At 44.8% G+C, this 26,513-nt stretch overlaps 1 protein-coding gene across 5 annotated transcripts in view; it reads left to right on the top strand.

Annotated features, from left to right (window-relative positions):
• KDM2B (lysine demethylase 2B) overlaps nucleotides 1-26,513 on the top strand; it is a 101,396-nt gene that overhangs the window by 19,558 nt on the left and 55,325 nt on the right. For 3 of the 5 annotated variants that reach the window (XM_084297014.1, XM_084297015.1, XM_084297012.1), the window contains exons 1-4: nucleotides 7,295-7,422; nucleotides 10,774-10,867; nucleotides 11,754-11,907; nucleotides 22,933-23,048. In XM_084297014.1, the coding sequence (XP_084153140.1) occupies nucleotides 10,784-10,867; nucleotides 11,754-11,907; nucleotides 22,933-23,048 (354 nt within the window). In that variant the 5' untranslated portion in view covers nucleotides 7,295-7,422; nucleotides 10,774-10,783. Of the gene's footprint in view, nucleotides 1-1,564; nucleotides 1,672-7,294; nucleotides 7,423-9,912; nucleotides 9,996-10,773; nucleotides 10,868-11,753; nucleotides 11,908-22,932; nucleotides 23,049-26,513 lie in introns of those variants that run through there. The other 2 variants (XM_084297016.1, XM_084297013.1) reach the window with 2 other exon arrangements.

Raw genomic sequence — 26,513 nt, 5'->3', positions numbered from 1 at the left:
ATTTGGATCTTGCATCTCTGTTAGGTATTGAAGTGAGGGATAGAAGAGAGGGTGCTGGGGGCTGTGAGAAGCTCAGTACACCAAGTCAGATACTAACCAAATACTACCTTGGTAGGAGTGGATCCCTTGAATGCTGCAGGGCTCTTTCAGCCCACATACGGCAGAAATACTTGATTCATGTTCCCTATTGTGTAAAGGACTGTGGGCTGCAGTTCAGGATGTGGGAATTACTTCAGAATCTGGGCAGTAACCATCAATTTTGTTTTCACGTACAGCCGTGATATTAATGGAATTGGTACTACTTCCACTGGCAGCACGATCTCCCCTTGCCTCTTCACAAAGTACTGTCTGTTATCAGCAGGACCAGGTGCAGATGGACAAATAGCTGAAAGCCAACTCCAGCCTGCAGGAATTTACCACGCTGGCTGCAGTATCATGAAAATGCTCTGGGGATACAAGCTGTTGGGCTGGCTCTTACAAACAGCATTCTTGTGATACTTTGGGCCTTTTAAAAGACCAAGCAGTCAGGATGCTAAGTCAGGTGCTGCCCATGACTGAATTAGACCTCTCAGTTCTTGCTGCACACAGGCAGAGGACGGCTTTGTGACCAACACCTAGGATAGGACTTGCATCCTTGTTGACCCACACAGGGAGATTCATTCGCTCACCTAAAGTTTTGGAGCTGGCTCAGGATGTGCAGCCACGCTGTGGCCAAATGCAGCACTGCACCTGCCTGGCTGGACTTCCCTACTTCACTCGAGTTTCCCGTTTTGAAACCTGCACATGTGATCCACTTGCATAATCAGAAGGGATTGTTATGGATACCCAGCACAGGCTCCATCGTTAGACCAAAGAATGAGTCATGGGCTTGTCCTTGCCGTGGCTGCGATGGACAGAGCGAGCAGTTCGTGCTCTGGCATCCAAAGGAGATTTGTTTCAATGTCCCTGAACAATCTTCAGTTTCCATCTCCTCTTCATCTTGCTGGCAATGTCTTTCTCACTGCTCAGCATTCACTGTTTTCCTTCCTAAAAGTCTGGCTCTTGGACAAGAACTTTGATGAATTTTATTCCAAGGTAGAACAATGAAGGAGGTGCATGGTAGGCGATAAGGTAATTACCCAAATCAGAACGTCCAAAACAATGGGGTTAATATTCCTTGAAATGTAAGGCATCAGAGTAATGTAATCTCTTTTCTGTTTATATTTTAATGTTCATAAATGCAGTTTCTAGGATACTGGCTACAAAAATGTGTTTGAAAACAGACAACAGGTGATGCTGAAAGAGGTTATGATGCTCACAGGTGCCCAGAGGCCGGACTTAACACCCAGTTAGATCAGTGGTAAAGCCCTCCTTAATCTAGGCTGCACAGGGCTAGGTTGCAGGGATGAAGTACTGCTCCCAAACAAGTTGGGTCCCAAGGACTCTCACTGCAACAGTGAGGTTCTCACTGTCTGTGAACATGTCAGCTGCTGATCTGCTGCTGTTGCTGTTAGAGTTTTAGCCAACAGGAGTAAATCCTACCATGTGCTCAGTGACTAACACTTGATTTTGGTGACACTTTCAGGTGGACTTAGTTGACTGGGTGGATAATATGTGGCCGCAGCATTTGAAGGAGAGACAGACGGATGCTACCAATGCCATTTCAGAGATGAAATACCCCAAAGTGAAAAAGTAAGTTTTTTTAAGTCTTTGAAATACTTTCCTCTTGACCTCCTTGTTTAATTCCTTTTGAACTTAAAAGCTGGTAGGAGAGGAAATAATGATTTATTTATTTTTTTCAGTGAGCAGGAAGGGGGATTGATATGGTTGACCTGCTTGAGCTGTGTAATACTGATAGACTGCTCCAAGCTTTGAAGGAGAACAATTTTGTATTTGAGAACTTTATAATGGATACATCATGTTCTTAAAGCCTGTGGTGAAGTTCTTTAGGAACAGAATATTCTATTTTTTCCTCTGTATTAATGTTAAAAGTTCTCAACATGTTTTAATCTAAATATTTTTAATTGAGAAGCAATCTATGGTTTTAACACATTTTTAACCAAGTCCCTTCAAAAAGTGCCTTTATTTCTTTATTTCTCAGTTTTGAGCAATTGTTCGGAAATGGCAGGCTATCTCTGATCTGAAATAATATTGATGTGAGGGGTGGTCAAACACTGCAACAGGCTTCCTAGTGAGGTGGTTAGTGCCCCATGTCTGTCAGTTTCAAGAGGCCTTTGGATAATGCCCTTAATAGTATGCTTTAGCTTTTCTTTAGCCCTAAGGTGGCCTGGCAGATGTACAGGATGATCTACAAAGGTCCTTTCCAACTGAATTGTTACGTTTTATTCTCTAAAAGTGCTCCCTAAAGATATCATTTCACAAGATACAGATGTGCCATACAATTCGCACAACATAATTCAAAGTCCTTCCTCTGTGGACTGGGTTCAGATCCTTCCCAGGTTCTAAATTACTAATGGCTGAAAAGTTATTAGCTGAGAGATGTTTCGCAAAATGACCTTGCAGTCCATTTTTAATAGGCGTGGATCTCCCCCCAGCTTTGTCACTGCCATTCACAGGGTTGTAGGGGAAGTAGGGGTTGCTGCTAATAATATAATAGCTGTTGACCTGTATGGCCAATGAACAGCATTTAATCCTGGAAGCCCTAAGCTGCCTTCAGTGCTGTTTCTGGTTTAGATGCATTTTCTATTGGCCAGACCTAATGCTGGCAGCATCCCAGGCTCTGTTGTTGAACCGACCTCTCGTGTTTTGCAAACCGCTTAGAACTGTTTCCAAACTGTAATGTCTAAAATAAATTGATACCAACATATACAAAAGAGTGTGCAGTCACAAAGTGATACGCAGCATTTAGTCTCTTACTCTAAAAATACATGTTCTGGAAGGTGCAGGTCTCCATAACAGAAGGGGCTTTGTGGCAAGCACCAGAGGGAAGCCCTGTCCTGCAATGTGTTCAGCACCACTGATTTTGGTGGAAGTCAAAGCTGCTCTATCCTGAAAAAGTACACTGCTTGTTAGGGTAACCAGATAGGGATAGGAGTGCCAAATTTCATGCGTGCATTTAGAAATGTCCTAAGTGACTTGCCTAAGGTCACACGATCAGTCAGTGTCAGAGCAGAAATAGAACCCAGGCAACTTGCTTCCCAAGTGGTTAGTCTACTAAATAACATGCTTTGTTTATAATAAGCTAAAACTAAGAAACAGAATCGTGATTTGGGGCTTCAGGATTCCTGGATTGTACAAGGTAAGAAGTGAGGAAAACTGTCCCTTTCCCAGTACAGGCATTCTCCAGATGCTGAAAAAAAAAATGCAGCAAGTAAACAAAACAAGGCAGAAATGCTTTAAAGGATAAGGTAACAACATGACTAACAGAATTTAGCAGAAAAAGCAGAGTATATTCTTGCAGTTCACTACTTGCATCATGAAATGCCAGATGGTAGGTTTCAAAGAGGGATTTTAGAGAAGTAGCAATTCAACAGATTCTGACATGGAGCTTTTCCCATTTGTGGGGGATGGCCTAGTAGAAAGGAAGGGATGGCTGATAAAGAAGCAGACACATAGCCATTGAGGTTGCTGTCAACTGGCAAAGTGAAGGTGGAGGTTGACAGCTTGATAAACTAGTAGATGTGATAGGTAAAGGGAAGCTAATCAGTGAAAGACTGAGTGCTTGAAATGTGAAAACAGTTTGTTGTGGGTAAAAGGAGTTACTGTGCATGAGGATTAAAGGCAAGGGTGATGCAGCTGGAGTGAGGGTGTATGAGGATGATGCTAGATGACGATTACTAGCATCATCTAGCAGAAAGGCTAGAGAGATGATTTCCAGCACTGGTGGCACAAAACTCTCATTGGTTTGAAGAAGCATTAAAGATAAAATTAAAAACAAACATTGATAGCCCAGGAACATGAGAGAAGTTGTCCTGGATCGGGACAAAGATGCTTGGTGCTCAGTAACCTCTCTGCTGCTGCACGCTGTCGTAGCTGCTCTGAGAGAAGTGTGAGAACAGTGTGAGCATAAAATGGTGCTGCCCTTCAGTAGACTTCTGAACTTCCACTGTGTGCAGTTCAGGCAGGGCCTTTCTGAGGTGGAAGTGGTTTCTGTGTGCTCAGTTACTCAAGAGATTTCTCTTCCATGAACTTGCCCAGTTTAAATATGAACTCCTCCAGAGATTAGCTTTCTCCATCCCTGGGAATTCAGATTGACCCTTTTCTGTATGGATACCAGTCCCAACTATTGCTGGGAGTACCCAGAGGGCACGAGCCCTTATTAAAGAGATTGTGTTCAATCATGGAGCTAAATGTCAGTGCTGTCACTCGCTTCATGTGACCCATTCTTTTTCTGTGAATCACCGATATTCATATTCTTTAATACGGACTGTTGTTGCTTAGGAATCGGATTGTTTTATTTCATTCTTGTTTTAAGCGTGCTCATAATACCAGGAGTTTGCAGTATGCGATACCCACCATTAACGTGTTCCCTACAAACAAAAAGCACTCCAGCGAGCGCGTTGCGGTTTTGCAGACACAGATGGCATTACCAGACACAAATGTCTGTCTTGGCTCCTGCACGTCGAGTTCCGTGCTGGGAGTGAAGTTAGAGAACGCTCCATCTGCTGCGCTGCTTCAGTTACTAGGAGCACTACAAGCGCTGGAGACCGCCCTGGCTTTCACTTGGACTTGCACCATTAACTTTAAAAATAAATAAATAAAAAATCAGGGTATTAAGGTTATACTTCTATCTGTAAGTAAATGACTACTTTCCTAACGAGAGCCTTAGAGGACTGAATTAAGTGCGGCAAGAGTTTATGTCGAAAATATGTAAAACTTTCAAAGTACTACCTCTTAAGCAATAAGACAACAGGAGAAATCAGAGGGCTGGCCAGCTGAGACTGCAATGTGACAAACTTCAAACTGATAGAAGTTGGCATTGCCCCTGAAAAAAACAGTCCTGTGCCCACATTGTCCCATCCTCATCGCTAGAACATGCCATTGTGCAGCTGCAAAGTAAACTGGACTGGGGACTGGTCTGGCTGAAAACTGACTCAGAAATAAAGAAAAATTGGTTAGTTTTCAGGCCATCCTAACCACCACATGGCTGCATAAATGCTTGTGCCAACTGGAGGGCAGTGCAGAAGTGTGAAAAAATCATAGCAGTGGGATCGTGGTCAAAGCCCTTCTGCAGCTTGCGCGAGGTGCAGGGCCATGAGAGAGATGTTGGGGAGCAGAGAGCTGCTCAGTGCTGCTGAGATGAGGAAGCCTGTTTGCACAGCAGCTGCAGTCAAATAGCAACTGTGCCAGGACACCACAGCTATAGAAACAGTAACAGGCATTTCTGAAAACTTGATAAAGTTCGCACTGGGGAGCAAATGAGGATGAAACCCTCAGTCCCTGCAGCATGCTTTTTGCCTTCAGAATTCTTCCTATTAAAATACCGAAGCACTGCTGTAATAGGTCTTTTGTATCGCTGTTATCCTTCAATTAAGGATGGGCTATTTTACATGCAACATCCACCTGTTCACAGAAGGGTGCTGCTCTGATACTATATACTCTGTGTTAGCTGTTTCTTCCTCTGCCAGGCTGTTATTCACTCATCCATTCCTTTCTATTCATCTCTTTACTGAGCAGGAATGGATTTAAGCAGATGCTAAAATGCTTTTCAAACTGTGGTCTAGTTGGAAGCTGAGGGTGTGCCTCTGGAGACAGAAATTACCCTTTGATTTGAGGGAGTTTGCAGGTCCTGCAGCGCAACCTGGCACTGGTTTAAGCGTTTGTGATACTCACATGCACTTTGTGTGCCATTTTTGAATAGCTTTGGATAGAAAACTGCTCTACAGATGTAATTAAGGACAAGAAAATTGGGCCAGTAAGCACAAGTTCTCAGTCAAACTTTTTAAGCTAGCAAAGTAAATAGAATTTAATGTCTTCAAGTCATTGGATCCTCTTGGAGGATCAAGAAGCAAGTCCAGCTTGGAGGACTTGCAGTGTTACGTGTATAACTGAAATAAATGCTGGCGTTGAGAATCGCTTGTGGTGAAGCTGAAGCCGAGCAGCCATGTCACAAAGATGGAGAAATGAGTTGCATTTGCACAGGCACCAGAAGGCTGCTCCAGCTCCACATGCTCACAGGGCAGCCGGGCCAGGTCTGCGGCAAAACGGCAGGTTTTGGTTCATCTCCTCGCGCCCGCCGCTGCCTCCTCAGAAATGTAAGCTTCCAATTAAAAGAGAGGCCTCTCAGATCTTAAAGTTCAAAGGTAACCTTCCCAGCATTAGCTGGACACGAGCTGTAGCGGCGAGGTTTGCAGGCAGCCTGAAATGGTAGCTGGGTGCAGTTCTGCTGTTCCTCTCTGCGGGCTGCTCGTGCCAAAATCTGATGGCTGGAATGTAAATAACTCCTTCCCTGCAAAGTCCCCGCATGCGGCGGGAGGCACGCGGGGATCGTGAGCGCTCCGGGGCTTGGTATTTCACCGGGGCTTGGGGTTTTACTGACACCTTGGTTGGGAATGGGGTGAGGGTGGGATGGGGATGGTGCCACCGCTTCACAAAATCTCTGGTGCAGGCTGAGGTGAATGGCAGAAAATCGGCTTGCTCTTATCTGGGGTGTTGTTTTTGTCTGGCTGACTCAGATCGTAACCCCCCTCAGGGCAGGAACCGGCTCTTTTATGTGCTTTTTGAAGTGCCTGGCGCACGCACCCAGCTTAATGATTAGTTACTACTTCATCTTGATAGGTGCTGCTTTGCTCGCACCTCAGGCTGGAGGAGCGGCTCGCTGAGGGGGGAACGGGGCTGTGGGGCTTCGCTGGGCCCCAGGGAGAGCGGCCGCAGGTGGGTGCCCGCCATGAGGGGACACCAGGGCCCCCTTCTGTGAGGGGAAGCTGTGGCCGTGAGGTGAGGGGAGGCCGCGGCCATGAGGTGAGGGGAGGCCGGAGCCCTTTGGGCCTTCCCTGCTGAGGGGAGCCCCAGGCTGAGGAGGCCGAGCGGGGGCCTGGCGGGGCTGGGGGCGTTGCAGGCCGGCCAGCAGCGGTGTCTCCCGGGTGACAATGGTTTCTTTTGTCTGGCGGCGTAATTTGTGGCTTTCAGTTACGGGGCCCCTGTGTGGGAGCGCTGCTGCTGCTGCTCGTGGTGGGGGGGGTCAGGCCCGTTAGGAGCGGGGCCTGCTCCTTCTCCCCCGCTTTGGCACTTGCAGCTGGCTCATGGGTGTGCGGTATTCGGTTTCAGGCTTAGGGATTTCAACCAGCCGGCGCTGCTCCTGGGAGGAAGGAAGAGTGAGCTATACTTTTCTCATTGGCCCGAACAAAAAACAGAAGCCTCTGCTGGGGTTTGGGAGTGGTTTATGGGCTGAGCTCAGTGGCAGGGGAGCCCTCGCAATGCCAGAGGGAATAGAGCCGTATGGTGCGCTGTGCCTCTTGCGAGAGACAAGGAGCTCAGCTCAGGGTAATGCTGCCTCCGCGTGTGCTCACGCGTCTCCCCCGAGTTCATGTGCATGTGCCTTGCGCCTTTGCATTTCCCTGCCTGCGCGTGTGCCTGCGCCTGTGCGCGTCTGCATCCCGGCGTGTCTGCTGCTGTCTTTGTTTCTCTGTTTGCTTGCGGGTTCGGAGCTCTGCGTGGCGAGTGCATTGTGGGTTTGCCTGGGAGTGCGGTGGCCGCGCTCGCTCCCGGAGCGCTGCCTCTGCCTTGTTCCTGCGTGCCCAGCTGCTCCCCGTGTTCGCTCAGCGGTTTGTCCTCGCTTGCAGCATCCCCCCTCAGCTCTTTCGGGGGGTCTCTGCGGTTGTTCTTCCCTGCGAACTCGCAGGTTACTCCATGTTCCTTCGCACCGTTTCCCTAACTAACAAATCCTCCCAGGTTTTGGGGGGAAAGCTCCCTTTTCCCTCGCACCATAGATCCTTCCTCCAAAATAACAGGACGTTAACCTGAACGATTCCAGGCTGGTGGAGAGCATAAAACAAACTCTTCAGTGGGGAAGGGAACCTCCCCCTCCACCCCCCAAGAGATTACAAGCAGCTGCATATTTTAAAACCTGAACTGATGCTATGCAGGGAGATAAAAGTGGAGTGTGCAGGGGCTGGATGTGGTGGCCGTTGCGAGGAAAATTAAAGTTGGGGCATCCTTTTGCATCGCCTGTGCTTTCAGGGTGTACATCTGGCAAGCTGCTCTGCCCGAGTGCCGCCTGGGGCTGTGCTCCTCTCACCCACGTTACCTGCTCTGGCCCAGGGCGCTGAAGCTGCGACCTGGAGGCGCTCAGCGGGATGTAGTTTCCAGATTTCTTTCAACATGGATGCTGTGTGATGGCTCTTTTTTTTTTTTTTCTTTTCTTTCCTTTCCTTTTTTTTTTTTTTTTTTTTTTTTTTCTTTTTGGGCGGGCGTGTGTGAGGGGGAAAACCTGAAAAGTTGAGCCGTTCCCCGAATTAGCAGCTGTTAAGCGACGAGAAACCGCTCGCTGAGGTTAGAGCGGAGCGGTGTAAGATTAGCCGTGGCGTGGAGCTGCGCGGGGCCCATGTGACTGCGGTGTACATTGGAAGAGGAAGCTGTAGAGGTCAATGCAAAGGCATTGTGCCAGGCTCTGGCAACGAGGGACATTGCTGGATGGCGGAAGATCGCTTTTCAGGCTCCCCAGCCCTTCGTTAGCTCCTTGGGGCTGGACAAAAGCAGCCCTGTTCGATGAACAGCAGAAATTAAACGTGGAATGGCTCGTTTGCGGATGGAAAGGAAAACTGTTTGCTTTCCAAATGCTTTGTAGGTTTTTGTTAACCACCATGTGTGGCTCTTACACTGAGCCCACCTTTATTGGGGTGGAAATTGCGCTTAGAGGAGTTTCAAGAAAATAACAACAACAAAAAGTTGCGTGTTCACCGTTCTCTCTGCCATGGTGTTTTCTCAGAAAACTAATTTTTAAATGCTTGGATTTGATGGTAGGATAAATCCCAGTATTTTCTCTTTGAGTACAAACAGATCAACAGCTTCAGCTTCCTTTTATTGGCTGTTGAGGACTAAAATCTGGCTGGTGCAAGGCCATTTTCGCCTTTTAGAACGCCTCGTGTCAGCGGGCAATTGTAGGTAGGTAGCCCAGGCTTAGAAAATTGTTGTTAATGTGATGGATTTTACATCTGACCTTTTGCAAACTGACAATAATTGATTCCATCAGGATTTTAATTTTTACTGAAAAACAGTGGTTCTCAGCGCTGCCCGCAGACTGCGAATTTCCATGTTGTTTTTTGTTTTATTAGCAATTATTCAATCTGTGACTTTTTGCAGCTTGGCTCGAAGAAAGGCAACTTCCTTTCCGGGCTCCTTTTATTGTTTTTAATTTCTGTCTGACTTGTAATCAACAACATCTTGGTAGAGGAAAAAAACATAAAAGGAGAAATAAATAAAAAAAAAAAATGTATTTGGGAGGGAAGGACTCATATTTTGAAATGGAGCATATTGAGAGTCTAGACAGCTTCTTGGCTGGCTGTGATTTTTGAAGCATCTGAAATACCCCAGGGGCGGAAAAAGCTCTCTTCCTGCTCCTGCAGGAGGACGGATTCCAGAGCGGGCAAGGGGCGAGCGGCGTAATTGCGCCAGGAGAGGCTTTAATTGCGAGACGGAGGCGCAGGACCTTTCGAAGCCCGCAAATCGACCGTCTTCATGACAGCATTGCGCACGGGTCCGTCAGCTGGGCTCGGGATGTGGTTGCTTAGCAGCGGGCTCTTATGTGCCCACCGCCGCGCTGATTTGCCAGCCTCCCGCAGACACATGGTAAGGTCCTTTCCAGCCTATCATCTAGAGGGACTTCTGCACGCCGCCTGCATACTGCCGAGATTCTCCCTACCTGACTGTGATGAGAAAAAGACACAGTTAAACGAAACCTGTTTTCTTTCTCCTTTTTATTTTTTTCCTCCAACTCCCCTTCTGGTACTGTTTCCGTAACCAAAAAAAGAAAAACAAAAACCAACAACCTAATAATAATAACAATAATAATAAAAAAAAAAAAAGCCATGAAACGGAGACCGGAACAAGGAAAAGAGGTTAGTGGGTTAAGTGGTGTGTGTTTCCTGCGTTTGCAAAGGTGCCTATAGTGAGAAGGGCGGCTGTGTTTCGGCCATTAGTTACAGATGGTGGCTGGAGGCTTGAGATTCGTGCAGCGAGATGAGCGCTCGTGTGTATCTTGCCAGTGATGTCGACTTTAAACCGCTCTGAAAACCTGAATCAAGACGGCATAAAAAAATAGAGGATTTGATAATACTCAGCACTGCTGCCAGCTGGTTCCTTTATGCCTTTTGATGCAGAAATGCCTAGAAATGTGAACAAAAAGGAGCTAATCTGCCAAATGAGGTTTCTGTCCCCAGGTCCTTGCGGAAATGGCATTAGTGGCAAGTAGGTAATTAAACGTGTGGGAGGATTTATAAGCAAATTAGATTTTTCAAAACTTTGCTCTTTGAAGCTATTTGTGTACAACTTTTGCTGAAGGTTGTGTCTCAGTGCGAAGGAGAGCATTAAAGAGATCACCCCAGGGATAGGCAGTGGCATCAGAAATATTTCTGCACAACATAACTTTTATTATTTTTCCATTCCTTAACTCTGAAAGCTTTCTTTCTAGTTGTATGAGCAGCAGACTCAAACTTCAAGATGCACGTTTTTCAGCAGAAACCTAATTATAGTTACTTTGAGACAAAAAAAGCACTGTACTATAAATGCAAAAACTTGAGTGGATGGAAACAGTATCACACATGTTACCTCTGCAAATTAAGGCATGAAAAATACTGTTTTAGACTGATTCATTTTTGTCCTTTGCTCTGTTTTCAGGTACTGTTTGATGAGTGTGAAAGGATGCTTCACTGATTTTCATATTGATTTTGGTGGCACTTCAGTGTGGTATCACGTTTTCCGTGGGGGGAAGGTAGGTGAACCTTGTCTGAAATTTATTGTTAATCCTCTGTGCCTGTTGTGGAGGGATGGGGTTGCTTTCTTTCATTTTTCACTTTTTTTTTTTTTTTTTGGCTAGTCAGTTAGCAGTCTATTTCATTTACCTTTGTTGATGTACATGGAGTGTGCTGAACTAGAAGGACACCATTCATCTTTATGAAACAAGCAAGTGCTTTATTTGAAATATCTAATGTGTTATTCCTTGGTGGTTTTATGCTTGTTATTGCTGCATGGTTTAGAAGCGTCTTGCAGTGAGTACATGGCTGTGTGTACCCTTGTTGGGTCAGAGTGCCCTCATAAGTCTCCTTCTGTAGCTAGAGCTTTTCAGTTTCCTATTAGAGATTCTGTGTTCCTTTAGTGTGCACACCCAGCCTGAAATATTGCAGAATACAGAAATGATAGAATATACAGTGTGTGTGGCTACGTTCACATCTTTGCTATTTTAGGTTGCTTTTTCCTCATTCTAGTGTAGACAGCATATGGTGGGCAGTGAAGTAAATACAGCAGATTGAACATCTTTGTGGTACAGGCACTGGTCATCTGCATCCAGTGAAGTTGTGCTATGCCAACACATTTTTCTGAACTGAACGTAAACTGTGCAGGCAGCTTTTGAATAAGATGCTTCACGGAAGAGAGATGACAACTGACAGTTACCTTGACGTTTCCAGCCCCTGTACTAATTGCTGCTGCTGTCTGCTCTGGATTTCTGTGTACAGTACCTGGAAATCACGTGTTTTATGCAGAAAGCAGGCTGGGTGCTATGCATTCCTTCCTCTAACACACGATAAACTCCTCGGAATTTTTCAGTTGCGTGTTTTTGTTGATTGTTGGTAATAGTTAAATCGTTGCTTTATTTTTAGATCTTCTGGCTGATTCCGCCTACTCTGCAGAATCTAGAACTTTATGAAGAATGGGTGCTCTCAGGAAAGCAAAGTGATATCTTTCTGGGAGACAGGGTGGAAAGATGCCAAAGAATTGAGCTGAAACAAGGCTATACGTTCTTCATTCCTTCAGGTATTGTTTGTTAACTGGTTTTGGAATCACTGGAATTGTGCTTGACTAAAGTTGTCTGTAAAACAATTCTTCACATCTGAACCCCATGCTGACCTCTGTATTTCCTGGGCAAAGGAAAGGCAAGGAGCTGAATGTGCTTGATTTCCGAGCAATTGTCCCATTCAGACTGAGGAAGTGTATGCAGTGATCACTTGGGCTGTGCTAGGGAAAAGGAGAGAGGACTTGGGTCCCTGGGGCTGTCAGTCCACCTCTTCTCATCGGGGTCTTTTGTTACTGTTATTTGTCTTATTGGACAGGTACTTTTCTGTTTTTCTTATTCTGAGATAAAACTGGTGTTAAATGTATTCAGTGACCAGAGATGTCAAGCCTCTGGCACTCTTCTGGCAAGTTTCACCTGCGGTTCAGGAACCTACTTCTTTGCCTCTGTCTGTGGTCTGAGGTGGACTGAGTCCTTGATGGAGCCTTGTGGTGAAACAACTTTTATTTTATTGTTGTAACCCTTCAAGACTTCTGTCTGATGGAGGTCGTGCTGAGTCCAGGCATCTTCCAGGAGCTCAGACGTGCTTTGTTTGTACACTGCTGCCCACCTCAGTGGCTGCATTGCATGATTCAGCCTCTTCTTGCAAAGCAACCAAATAGTTGCTGCTTTGAAGGCTGGTGGCTTTAGGCCTTTATTCTGCTGCCTAAAATGGATTAAGGATGGTGCAATCTGTAACGCTCTTCATTTCCAATGATATCAGGCTTTGCTCTCTTTGAGTATTATGGGACTGCAAGTTTCTTTATAATGGTATAATACATTGCCTCTGTCTAGCGGATTTTCCCAGGGAAAAAAATATGGATAGCCTTTTTACATGACAGAAGGACTGGTTGGTAGTTCTTCAGCTTCTAGAATTGCTCTGTGGGGATAAGATTATTATATATATTTTTTAAATTTTGGAGACAGATAGAATGCAGGTCACGAGAAGACACTGATAATGTTCCTGCTAACTAAGGAGCATTATTAGCATCAACCAAAGGCCACAAATTTGCATATTTGGTAAGCATTTGGCAAGAATCTGCCTGGGATGTGACAGGCAGAATGACTTGGAGGGTGTAGGAGTTAATCCATTAAAGGAATTAGGTCTTCCCTTGAAGCAGGTCAGAATGTGCTGTTACTGTTTGAACTAGGTGTTTGAGTGTGCCTGTGCTGTTTGCTTAGATCCCGTTACTGCATCTTTGTATTTATCTTCGTTCCCTTGTGAGCAGCCTCCTATGAATAAGACTTTCTGTCTGTTAGTTCAGTCATGCTCAGCAGTTGGAACCCAGCAAGTTGTGGGAGCCTGAACGGGACACAACTGTAACATGGTGGCTGGAGCGAAGTGGTTCCAACTGTGTTTTTTGACTGTAGTTTCTGTTTTCCTAGGAAAGCCCAAAGAACAGAAATGCCAATACCTCAGCCATTTTAGGCTCCGTGCCACGTTTGAAAGGCATACATGAATAATTTCTCCTTAAGCACCTCACGGATTCCACGGTTTTGTTCTGGTGTATTTTGTCAGAAACCTTTTCCACAAATCTCTTACTTATGTGAAAGGATAATATTTCCCCGTTTGTTTTAAGAGCGTGGAAATGCCTAGTTAAAAGCTGTTCCAGGTCAGCAAATTGAGCATAGCCTTGTAAAACAGGTCAGTTCCTGTGACCTCTTCCCTCTGGTTTGTGAGAGTATCGCACTAGTTAATGTTTGAATGTGTTTTGTATGCACTCAGTAACCGCTGGTAGTGCTCAGCTTCTGGTGATGGGTGCCTGTAAAAGCAGCGTGTCCCCCACTTCCAGCTGAGCCTGATAACCTCTGAACCAGCCTCAACTCGGCCGCAAGGCAAATACCTCCTAATGACAGGTCCGGCCTCAGAAAGTGTGTGGAGTGATTCAGCTAGTGCTCAGTTGGACTGCGAATGGAGAACGTGTCGGTGAAGGGCCTTTTTGCATCAAATCTCCCGCTGTGCCCTCATTTTCAAGTCCTTTTTGGGGGTGGTCCTAGCGATGCTATTATATCATCACAGGGTAAAGGATGAAGTCGGTAGAGAAGACTGTAACAAGACACATGGGGGAGTAAGATCATAGGCTGGTGGGAGATGGAAGGTTTCTTTGAGAATCTAGGATCAGCAGTAGATCCAGTAAATCCCTGAAACTACAAAGCACTTGCACAAGAATGGGAGTTATTCTTACAGAAGGCATAATTATAGTGCTCACCAGGGCCTCAGGGTATTTCCCTCTGCATCACCGCCTTCATCTTTTCAGGATTAAGTTTAAACCAGTTAATTTCTACCTGTGCTTCTAACCCTGGAAAGCACCAAAAGGCACAAATCACAGCTGTGGTATCAAGGAGAAAATGAGCCAGGTATTATCCGCGTAGTGAGTCGTCCTGGGTCAAAGTGCATCTGGCAGTGCTTTAGGAGTCCTTCCTAAGTATGGGGTGGAGGAAGTGAGCTGAGATTCAGAGGGATGCTGTATTCAGTGCCCTGTGTAGGACCCAAGCTGCACTCCTCATGGCCCCATAGGACTTCTCCAAGCACAGTGGTGTGCAGTTACCAGCTCTCACCTCCCACTTTACCAGTTCCCACTGGTGAGTTAAGGATGATCAACTAGTAAAGTCTGCAGGAAAGTGATAATTTAACTAGGAACCCAGCCTTTTCCATTAGTACAATCTAAACTGATGTCAGAATTTAATTGTCAGTTGTCACCCCTTCATGACTTGTTGGGGTTTATGGCCAGCTGTGTGCTCAAGGTGTGAGGGTAACTGAAGGCTCGAGAGGGGGGAGGAAGCTACAGTAACTACTCAAGACAGCGAATGATTTTTATTTTTATTTCCTGTAGAAATCCAGTTGTTTATCTCCAGGAGGGGAGATGTCTTTGTGCGTAAGGGCAACATATTAGTGAAGAATGCTGTGGCCCTTAGGTGTTGGCACTGTGTGTGTTTATCAGAAACAATTTAACCTTTCATATGGTTGTGTGTTAACGTGGGTGAAATTTGGTCGAGGTAACACATCTCGCTGTGATGTAGCGGACGCTGCATACCAGACCTGCCTGCCAGACAGAAGGGAAGCTCTTTGTAGAGCGAATTTTTCTCTTTTCCTGTGTAAGCTGTGAGGGTCTTGAAGAGGAAACCATAATCTCTGTGTGCAGCTATTGTCTCAGCAGGGACACAACATTTTATCAATCACAATCAAATCTAGAGCTTGTCCAGCATTGTTTGTGCTGTTAGCGTTCTTCTGTACAGTGTGTGTGTGTGTTCAGTGGGGGTTTGCACTGAGGATGTGCAGAGTGGGAGCATTTGGAGTCCATTGTGGTGTTGGTTATGGAGAAAATGTTCAGGTGTTTGGCATCACTGTGGCAGGGATGGACTGAGCAGTGTCCCTCCAGATTTCTTCCACTCAGGATTTCTGTAGGCTCTTGTCTCTGGCTTGCATGCAGCCACTTCTTCAATTACCTCCTGATTGCTCCCCTGCAGCCTGCTTGCAATGTACTGCTCACTAAGTCAATGAAAATGTGCTACCTGGTTTTTGACTGTCTTTAGTGCCCGTCTTTTTTGCTTTGAGTGTAAATATTTTTCTCGTTTTACATCACTGCATAACTTCACTGGAACCTGTTCTCTCTCCCCTTCGTGCCCTTCACCTGCCACTCCATTCTTCATGCTCTGTAAACCATCTCAACCATCTCTCACTTTTATCCTTGTGCTTCTTTTATATATATATTTTTTTTCCCCGAACGGTTGCTTTATGCATGGAATTCCCTTCCCATCTTGGTTCTCTGAACATCACATGCATTCCTCTTGTGTACTTCTAAACTTCACTGTTGCTTCCTAAAGCTAAGCTCAAAATTAAGCATACACAAAATGAAAAATTGATCCTTTTTTCAATCCAGGTGCTCTTTTGAGTCTTCTAGTCTTGCTGACTGTGTCGTTTTGATTGTAAGTGCTGGGGGTCTGACAGGGATATTGTCTCTCTCCTCCTTCCCTGTTGTCCTCTACAAACAAGATCTTGCAGTAGCTGGGAATATGCTAAGCTTGTTTGCTTTTTTCTCAATTTCCTCTGATACCTCTCTTCCAAAAAAGTGACCTTTTCTTGTGTGTGTGTGTGTTTATGCTTGGTGTAGGCGCTTGTACCTGAAATTCAAGAGTGTTTGCGCATGCAAAATCAGGGCCTGCGAAAGCAGGCCAGCTTGTAGTCTCTTGAGGGAAATCTGTCTTGCAGTGTTTGTCTCTGTTGCTAATATTGTGAAGTAAGTGTGTAATTGTGCCTGGAAAAGGTGAACTCGGCTGGTTCTGGGTTGTTACCGACACTGCTGTCAGCTTGACCATGGGTAAGCTCGGTTTGGGTGTCTTTTACTGCAGGCTTTCCAAATCTGCAGCGTTAATGTGAGTACAGGGAGGGATGTGATATAGTGTGAGTGAACTGGTAGCTGGGAGAGCTGTCTCTGGGGGGAATCGTCAAGTAGCCAGGCCATTCTGAGTGCTTTGGCTGTTCTTTAAATCTCACAGGAGCAGTTCAAGTAATAGGCCAATATGGTCCATAAAGAAATGCACAGAAGCCACCGTGCATTTTTGGTTTCCAAGACTCGACCAATGTACTGCCACTAGATCTTGTAGGCAACTTTTGAGCTTTTAAGCTTTTAGGCTTTCCCGTGATCAAAATCCAGGTGAGGTCACTTGCTGTCAGCTGGGAACGGTGTTCCTTTCTGCCTCCTCTCCAAACTTCTCCCTAGTGTTGCTGCACACTTAGGAGAGCTGTGTCTCACCCTGCAGTTAGCTGCTCCCCACCGAGTAAGCAGTTTTTGTTTTATTTTGTATGTTCTTTACTATAACACGCTGTGGGGCCTTGTGCGTGGAAAGATGCCGTTATAATCTCTCAATTTCTTGAGAGATGAAAAATGAGCCACGGTCTAACCAAATATTCTCATTGTTCTGTGATGATTATTGTGGTAACATTAGAGTTCTCCAAAGTTCTGGTTCTCAGTCAAATACAGAAATAATGACTTCTCTTGGATGAACGCTTTTTGGGGGAAGGAAAGTAGCTGGAAAGTGTTAGACTGTGCTAGACTCTATGCTGTGGTTAGCAAGCACTCAGAGCGTTTCAAATACTGTATCTGTGGTTATCAATAAGATTCTGCCTGTTACGAGCGTGTGGTCCTAGGTCACCTCCGCCGTGCCAGTCAGTATTTGATGAATTATTGTGTAATGGGGCCAGAAGGTAGCACAGAGGCTTTCTATCAGGGAGAATGACAGGCTATTAAAATCTGACTGGTAAATTTTTTTGCAGGGAGTCGTGCTAGGGCTGCATAGCTGCCTGGCTATTTTCGGTTGCTGTTCACTTTTTCCATTTCAGGAGCTTCCACTGACATTAATGGAAGCTCCGTGCCTGGAACCTTTAGGGACCAAGCGATGGAGATCAGCGGAGAGCATCAGAGAGAGTTTTTGCCTCAAGTGGCTACTTTCAGATGGAAGGTGACAGCATAATGTTGGATTTTAGTTCTGTTCCTCTGCAGTGCTCTACCTGATTCTTATCAAATTATGTAAGATTGAGAATTGCTGGATTACTTGTATTACTGGGGACAAAAATCATTAATTTTTTACTCTAAAAATGTAAGCATGATGTTTCCTTGATATACTTGGTTGTGGGTACTACTGTGACCCAATCATTATTCTTTTGAGGTCAGAGAAATTATATCTGGTTTCTTGGCATTGTTCCCCTTAAGGACATGTCTTTTGTCACTTTTGATTATTATTTTTTAAAATTTGTTTACATACTTTTTGCTTTTCCAGACAAAGTTGCTGTAGAATCACAGGAAAATATGTATGTATGTATATCACAGAGCAAAATACTTGTTCAGTTACTACTGTAAATGGATGCACCATGGTTTTGGCTTGGTGTTTGTGGTCCGTTTGCCCTGTAGCTTTCTTGATAAATTCATGTTCTGCTTTATTATTCTCGGAAGGACGATTCCATTCTTGAAGATACAGCAGGAATTTACAGGGCCCTGAAATCTTCTAACAAGTTTGTAATGTTTAATAATACTTGTTTTATAAAATTCAGAAGATATAATGAGATAGTATCTTTCTTTTAACTCTTAAGAAAACCTTTTTTACTGTTAATTTTACCTCCTTGATTTGCTAGAGATGATAACATCTAAATATTCGAGTGTACCTTAGGAGCAGTGGAATAATTTCTAACTGTAAACCAGCTGAGGGCATTTCTGAGTCTCCTGAATAAGATTCCTGCCCAATGCTGGTTTTACTTCATAAGCTAGGGCTGTTTTGGGAAGGAAGAAATGCTCATTAATCATCAAGAGCTGCAACAAGAAAGATCACAGTGGCTGGTTCCATGTTCAGTTGCTCGTTAGCCTCTTTCTTAGACAACGGGTGCCGGTTCAGCGGCGTCTGCTGCAGTTGGGGTTCGGCCTCACCAAACAGGGATCAAATGGAACTGGTATCAACAGGCTGGTTTGAAACCAGTCACCTCTGAGGAAGGTTTCTCTTTATTGACTCATCCCTGAGGCCACACAGTAGGTGTCACATCTGTGCAATCTAGCAGTAGCTTTAGATAATGTTCAGCAGGTGCTGCTTTTTTTTGTGTGTCTTTCAACCAAAAATTAACAATATCTTATTCCTCTGACTTTAGCATTTTTTTTCCTGCCCTTAAACCCTTTCTTCCGATATCACTCCAGTGCTTTTTTAGCGTTAAGGATGAAATTAAATTTGTGGTATTGTATTCTGTGTTGCATTCCTTTTCCTTTTTTTTTTTTTTTTTCTTTTTTTCTTTTTTGAGAGAGAGGAACAGAGACTGAGAGAGGTTTCTGGGTTTGGGAATGCTGCCAAGGGGAGAGATGTTATCTTCTGTCTCGCGCTAACCCATGGAACATGCAGGGTTGTGCAGCAGTACCTGAGTTGATGTAGACAGTAGAAAGCAGCTGCGGAGGAGAGAATTGATGACTCCCTTCAGAGGTGTCTCTGTTGGAGGCTGCATGGAAAAAATTTTGCTGTGAGAGCTGAAAGATGCTGACACAGGTGAGCAGATGTGACCATAGACATGGTGATGTGACCATATACATGTCAACAGACCTGTCAGTCCGTCCAGCAAAATACCGGCGTAGCTGAAGTGAGACACGCAGGGTGTGTTGATGTGGATGATATCAAAGCAGTCCCCTTGGCCTTCATTGTTGTCTTACGGATTACACACACCTCTGGAGGTCTCTCTTCCTCTTTACAAGCCTCCATAATTGGGAAGCTTCCAACGTGGGTGTATTTGTTAGCAAGTGGTCACAGTGAGCGTTCATCCTCCTCACAGTTTATTTCTGAGTCGTGCTTGCATCGAAGCTGTGGAAATTAATGGCATGTGCCATCCAAGTTTATCTGCTCTCAGAGCTCGTTTTCACAATATACAATGCTCATGGGAAGTGTTTCCTGCTCGTCTCTTTCCTCCTACTTCTGGTACTGGTGTCTTCAGTTTGTCTCTGTACACAGACTTGTTAATATTAGAACAGGAGATTTTCTTTTCCCTTGTAGCTTCTGTGCCAATCTTTCTGTTTTTTCCTACCTTGTCACTTCTCTCTCTTTTTTTTTTGTCTAATCTTGTACATAGTGTCCCGCGTCCCTGGAACACACCTCTTTGTGTTCATTTCTTTGCAGTCTCAATATTCAGTGTTCCTCAGGCGAGTTGAGACTATTTTGGGACGCAGTGTGACTGAAGAATGCTCAGCAGCCGGGTGACCAAGATGTGTGTTGCCAGCAGGTGACTCCTCTGTCAGGCCTGCATCCTCTCACTGGTAGAGGGGCTGTGGGCTGGATCCTCCCTCTGGGAGCAAATGAACTGCTGGAGATGTTAGGGTGTCCCTGGGGCTTGGCTGTGTCCCTAGCTCCATGCTTCCACATTGTTTCTCCACAAAGGGACAGTACCCACGGCATTGTCCTTTCTCATCCCTGAGCCATGCGTGGAAATTGTCTTACTCTCTGCTTTAGGTAGGAGTGGGGAACTTGACTTCCAAGGGCTTTACGGTAAAAGGCTGTCTGTGTGTTGCTTGGTCACTGGTTTATTTTAACTTTTTTTTCCTGGTGACTTTTTGGTGGATTTCAGTGCTTTATTATTGAGAACTGTATTGTAAAAAATACTGAGAGCTGTGTCATAAAAACAAAACAGTATTTTCAGTCTAGTTACTAGAGATACGTGTGTCTTGAAGGTCCTAATGCTTAGTTCATAAGTCAGGAGTTTGCATCTGTCAGTTGAAGGTACTAATTGTTTGTTAAATGAGTAGCTACCTGGTTTAGAAACATAAGTGGGGAATTCAGTGCATGATCTGCAGAACCAGAGGTTTTCTCACATATTTTAGTGAAGACTTTAGTTTGCACCTCTTCCATCTTTTCTGTAAGGACAACACTGAAACTACATTTATGCTCATTAAGCTTTCTGTTGAGTTTTTGTCAGGTCTGGGACACTTGTTTTTGCTTTTTTTGAGCATTGGCTACAGGCATTTATTGGTCTTTTCTAGCTTCTCTCAATTATATTGGGACTGCTACTGAGGAAGTCTAGAGGCTGTTAACGGTGACATTTAATGGGGACAGAGTTGAGAGGTCGAAGAAGGTGTGATGAGACTGAAACCCAAAGAGCAAAGAAAAAAATGGAATTGATTGCACTCCTGTGTGAAATTTTCACTGAGGAAATAAAATTTGTAGGAAGAGGCTGCTGTGGGGTTATATTAAAAACAGACACTTGAAGAACAATAGCACTGATAGTGTTTCATTTTATTTCTTCTTAAAATGAAGGATTTTACCTTTCTACCTTTCCTATGTGTCTAGAGCTCAGTTACTCTTCTTACTCAAGCTGTGAGTCTCTGGTAACAGGTTGTATTTAGAACGATGTTGATGATTCCATTAAAATACCTCGTTGCATCTGTCAGTCTGTGTTTACATTGAGTGATTTATGCTGGGAGGTGTGTGGTGTAAACAAGTGGCGAGGGCTCCTCAGTGTCCTGCTGCTAGCTGGCTGCTTGTGGCCTGTCCTTTGCCACCGCTCAGCCCTGTGGCCATGGATAAGTCATTGCACTTGTTGGAGCTTCAGCTTGTTCACCTCTGGAACTGGCAATGAAGCTGAATTATCACACAAATTGACCCTGAGTTGTACCACCTATCCAATAAATCAGCTTTGGGGACCCAGCAACCCCTAAACTGCAGAAGTCTTTGATACCTCGTGGAAGCAGTAGCCCCAAATTCCTTCACCTTGCATCTTTTTTTCCTTCCCGAAGACTAGGATCAGGAGTATCATTTATTTTGCAGTAGTTTGTCCTTAGTACGGGCTGATTGATGTATTTCATGTGAGGTGATGAACTGCTCTAACTGTGAAGTGTTTTCATGTTATTGACATGCATGGTTGCTGTACTACCCTTACAGGGAAAAAAAAATCCTTTCTAGTTGGTCGTTCTTGATTTGGAAGTAATAAACGTGCTGGATGATAGTAAGTGGTCTGTAGCTGAAATTACACTAACTGGAGCAGGAAAGATGCAATACCTAGAGCTGCCAGAGCCACGAGCCACCTGCGTTTTTCTCTGCATCCCATTTACCACGTGGAGTCAGAGTTGTGAACTGACGGAGCACTGGGACAGGCTGCCCAGAGGGGTTCTGGAGGCTCCATCCTTGGAGATACTCCAAAGCTGCCTGGACGTGGTCCTGGGCACACAGCTCTCGGTGGCCTGGCTCACACGGGAGGCTTGGAGCAGGTGACCTCCAGAGGTCCCAGCCAACCTCAACCTTTCAGTGATGTTAACATTCAGGAAAAAATGTATCCAGAGTGATGTTTCCAGGGAAAAAATTCTCATGTTGATTTCTTTTCCTTCCTGACTCTCCTACTAATACGCCCTTAAATGAAAGCTGCAGTTCTGCCATCTGCTGGGGCTTGAGGACTTCTCAGGTGTGCCTCTGCAGGCCTTCAAGCTCTAGGGATTGCTGCAAAAGGCTCCTGTGGCTGCTTGCTGGAAAGCCCTTTAGGCAGAGCAGCATTTTCCTGCTCCCTCAATGATCTTGAAGTGAAGGAAAGCCACCAGAGCTTTAATGGAAAGTACTGCCCAGTTAGGAGAAAATTGACTGTCCCTGATGTTGCTTTTATCTGCTGGTTTATAAACTGTAATACTTTTCATTAAAAATCAGAAAAAAAAAGCCTCAGGTCTCCATGGGGCCCAGATCATTAGCAGGATCAATCCTTTCACCACAGAGATCAGAGGCTCCAGTCTTGCATAGCCAGGCCTTTGGCTGCTGGCACACCAAGCAAACAATGCAGAAGCAGACGAGCCGTGTGTGGCTGCCTGAATTGCTACATCTGGATTTCTGTTATGGCAGAAAGTTCTTCCCTCACTTTGGAGCCCGTGAAATGAATTCAGGCCCTTCCAGGATAGGGTCAGAACAGTCAGCTCAGGTACTAGAAATGTTAAGTCCTTTAACTTGGGGCTGGCAGTGAGGAAGATTTCCAATTGCTGCTTCAGGAAGTTGATAATAGAACATAAAACTTTCACCCCTGAAGGAGGGCTGGCAATAACCTGAAATTGTTGACACCTGGAGACGTGTGCGCCAGAGCTGGCATGGCAGAAGTTTGATGTGACTCAGTCCAGTTGCGCAGCCCGAGCCCACCAGCACCACCAACATGATTTGCAGCCCTAGTGGAGGTGCCAGGAGATCATCTGAGCGCCAAGTGTACTGAGCAGGCTGAGTTTGCTTCTTAGTCATGGATGTGGTTGAGTCACAAGCTTGCGTGTTCTCAGTAAACACTGAAACCGTTCTGTGGATAAATAGAAGAACTCAACACACAGAGGGTTGTGAGACTGTGCATCATAAGATGCCTTCTGCTATTATTAGTCTTAGAGTGGCTATGAGCATACTATTTAACCTTTCGCTACTTAACTTCTCTTCCCCCCTCAGAACGGGGTTTATGGGGTTGTTAAAATGTGATTGTAAATTGCTCTGTGATGCTACATAGTGCGAGGCATTCTCAGTTCTTTGCTTTCCCTCTCTAGGGTGGATACATGCGGTTTATACTCCAGTAGATTCTCTGGTGTTTGGTGGAAATATCCTGCATAGCTTTAATGTTCCCATGCAGCTTCGCATCTATGAAATTGAGGACAGAACAAGGGTAAGGATACTTGATTCTCTTCTTAACTTTGTGACCGTGGCCTGCCCGTTTCTCTCTCTCTCCCCTCTTTTCCTTTCTGAGAAACAAGAACTGATGGGATCTCCATGCCAGAATTGTTGGGAGGTAAACATGAAATAACGAGACTTTCAAATGTTGGTGATTTTTAGTGATGTTTACTCATCTGTTTTTCCCTACTTCCAACAGCCATGCCCATTCTGTATCTTTTGTCTGCCTGCTAACCTTTATAAACAAACTCCCTCGTGCACACAAGCACATTGACCTTTACAGGGCAGATCCTTTGTACCAGTACACTCCTGCTAACCTCCTGGAATGGATACCAGGGCTGGAGAATAATGGGACAAGGATGGTTTTACTGTCCACAGCTGAACTGAGAAAGCTGTGGAGGAGTTTGCTATGAAACATCATCTTCTGTGCTTCTCAGGATTTTCTTCTGCAATGACTCCATAGAATGCAAAAATTTCATGGGGCTAACAAGAGTCTGGGCAGGGGCATTAGTCTGAATGGGGATGTTCACCTGGCTGCAGCAGAGCATTACATCTGGAGGAGGTTTCTGTGCAGCCTCTTGAGGAGTGAAAATTATGCCCTTGATTAATAAGCTTGACACCTAGCTGTCATATGCTTTGCAGTTCCATGAAGCAGCAGCATCTGAAGGAAGTGCCAGTCTTTTACTAGGCTATTAAATAAACCGTGTAAGGCAATCATAGCATTTTGATGTAAATACGGACCAGTGTGTGTACAAATTTAGATGGGGCTTTTTGTGGCTGGCTATTTTGGAGGCGCTGCACTGTGACAGTGCTGGTAGACTGCAAGCACAGGTGCCAGGTCAAGCGTTTGTGGAGATTTGGGCTGGCAAAACACACAGCGGGAAGCTGTGATGCTTCTTCACTAAAAAATCTTAAAATGGTGTGTGTTGAACGTCAGCTCATTGTGTTCACCTCTACAAGAGGGCACAGAGCTGGCTCCAAGTGGGCTTTTGCCCCAAATCCCTTTGCTTGCAGTGACAGTGTGTTAGTCTGAGACAAATACGTGTTGTTTCGAAAGGCATCTCTGGCTCAGTGAGAGGAAGGGTGTCCTCCCCTCAAGCCTCTCTCTGCCAGTGTTGTGTTGGGAAGAGAGTGATCCCATGCTTCGCAGGGGTACGGGGCCTGTTAGTCTCCACACTGCAAAGCAGTGGTGGGAGAGATTGGTTTCCTGCCGTGATTGTAATGAAGAGAAGGAATCTTTAGTAGAAGAATGAATTCCTGGTGGAAGACGGATGAAGACAGAAGCTGAAATTCGGAAGAATTAGAACAGAGGGACTGCAGCAGAGGGCAGAAGTAGAGGGAAAGGCCATAAAGGCCAGAGTAGAGCTCAGCCTGGCTTTGAATAGGTGTTCCCAAGGCAAGAATGTGAAATATCTTAAAAATAAATAAGTAAATAAAGAGTATAAGGACTGAACCAGGAAACAGTTGGGATGGCAGAAGCAGGAAGGGGCTCACCAGCTTCTTTTGCAGAGTGAAAGGCGATGGGATGAGCTGTAGGAGTCCTTCAGAAAAAGGACTGGCGGCCAGAGTTGAACTGTGGCTAAGTTCAACAAAGGAGCTCAGCACAGGAAGGTTTTTAGAGTGGCTGTAAGTAAGAACCAGCAATACACACTGGACACGTGCTGCAGCTGCTCAAAGGAGAGGCGTGTTGTTGCCATGAAGGGTGCTAGCACAGCTAACTGGAATGGAAAAGACAATTTATTTATTTCCAGTGATGTCTGGAAGGGAAATGCTCTTTTTCCTGATATAAGGAGAGCTGGCATCTTGTTCCCACAGGACCTGAGCAACCCAAAGCCACGCACATTTTATTAGAATTGCAACTGCTCAGCAGTGCTTCTTCATGTCAGGTCCTTCTGCTTGGGAAACTGGGGGCAGCTTTGATCTCCTGAGCTTCTATACCAGGCGGCCCCGTTAGTTTTTTGGTAACTTTCAGGATCTTACTGGGCAGCTACAGTGAAGTGTCTTTGAAAAGTCACTACTACTGTGATCCTGTGGGAAGGTTCTGTGGGTGTGATGTCTGCCTCTTCGAAAATGTCCTGTCACCATTTTTTGGAAAGGGGTTCTGTGACATTTGGAAATCCCAAATCAGACCGTTACTCTTGTTGGGTTTGATTTATTTTTCTTCAAAGTATCTGCAGTTCTTTATAATTTGCCCTCCAAGAAATACTTGAGTGCTTTAAAAGAGACTAATGAAAGCCAACAACCCAGAACTTCCACAACTTTACAGTAAGTTTCAGCACTTGTATGTTGCTGTGCCAGCGCTGTGTCTTGCCCAACCCCAGGCCTTTGTTCACAAACTTGTGCTTGTGGGCAGCTGTATAATAACAATGCTGTGTGAACAGCCAAAGACTAGCAAGAAGTTCAAGACAAAAAATAGAAGACTTGCAACTAAAGCATACAGAAGTTTGATGAGAAAGAGGCAGAAAAATCAATACTGTTATTTAGAAATAATAGCACACGAAACAACTAAAAATATCACGCAGGAATCTTGAAGGGGCAAATGTTTTCAAAATAGAATTCCAGCGTGTACTACTTTATTTGCTTTGCCAATCAAATTTTGTAATTTCTTTGTTCAAATAATTTTATTCATACAGGGGCTAGAATAGCAGACTCAGTACAGTATGTAGTTCACACAAATTTGGCAGTGTGAACATACTGCAAATGAGTTTCTCATCAGTATTGATCTTTCCATTGTGTATAGCACAGAAGTAAATTACATGATGTGATTGACGAAGTAATTTGCCACGCTCAAATCAAAGTGTAATACAGGTGTGTTTCCCTTCTTCATTTTGCAGAGAGCAATTTTATGGAGGTTTCGCTGTGTTTAAAGCTGCTATATAATGCTTAATCATCTTTGATTGCTGATATTCAAAGTCATTTTTATGCTAGGTGTAGTTGTTATTGTCTTAGCAGCTAAGACAAGAATAAATACATGGTTGAAACGGTAATGCTGATTTACAGCCTGATAAAATTGCCTAGTTTATATACTTGTCATGCTTATTCTAGCTTAATTTCTCAAATCCCTAGGAGACTTTTTAAGAGGGTTATAGCCATTTAAAAATAGTTTTAAGGAGTAATAAAAAACATGTCTATTGTTGGAAACAGCTCCTAATGTGCAATTGAGGTAAACAAATATTCTCCAGCCTTACAGTTTGTAGAGACTCTCATTTTGCAGTCTGGCTTTCCTAGAGGCCAATTAACAGCTAGTCAAATAGGCCAAGCTGTTTAGCTCTCTGCTAGACCAGCTTGAATAACCGCAAAGCAGGCTGCCATGCAGAGATTCATCATCTTGGCACAGGGGTGTTACAGCTCCGTATTACTGAAGAGGAAGAATGTGTCAAACTCACTCCCAACTCGTCTAAATTTAACGGCGTTAAAAGACTGGAACATGGATGGGGACAGGAGCACTCAAAATACATCC

Source organism: Netta rufina (genome assembly GCF_964035555.1).
Source record: "Netta rufina genome assembly, chromosome: 17".
NCBI classification, from domain to species: domain Eukaryota; kingdom Metazoa; phylum Chordata; class Aves; order Anseriformes; family Anatidae; genus Netta; species Netta rufina.
Note: the sequence above shows the minus strand (reverse complement) of the source record. Positions and strands in the feature narration are given on the sequence as shown.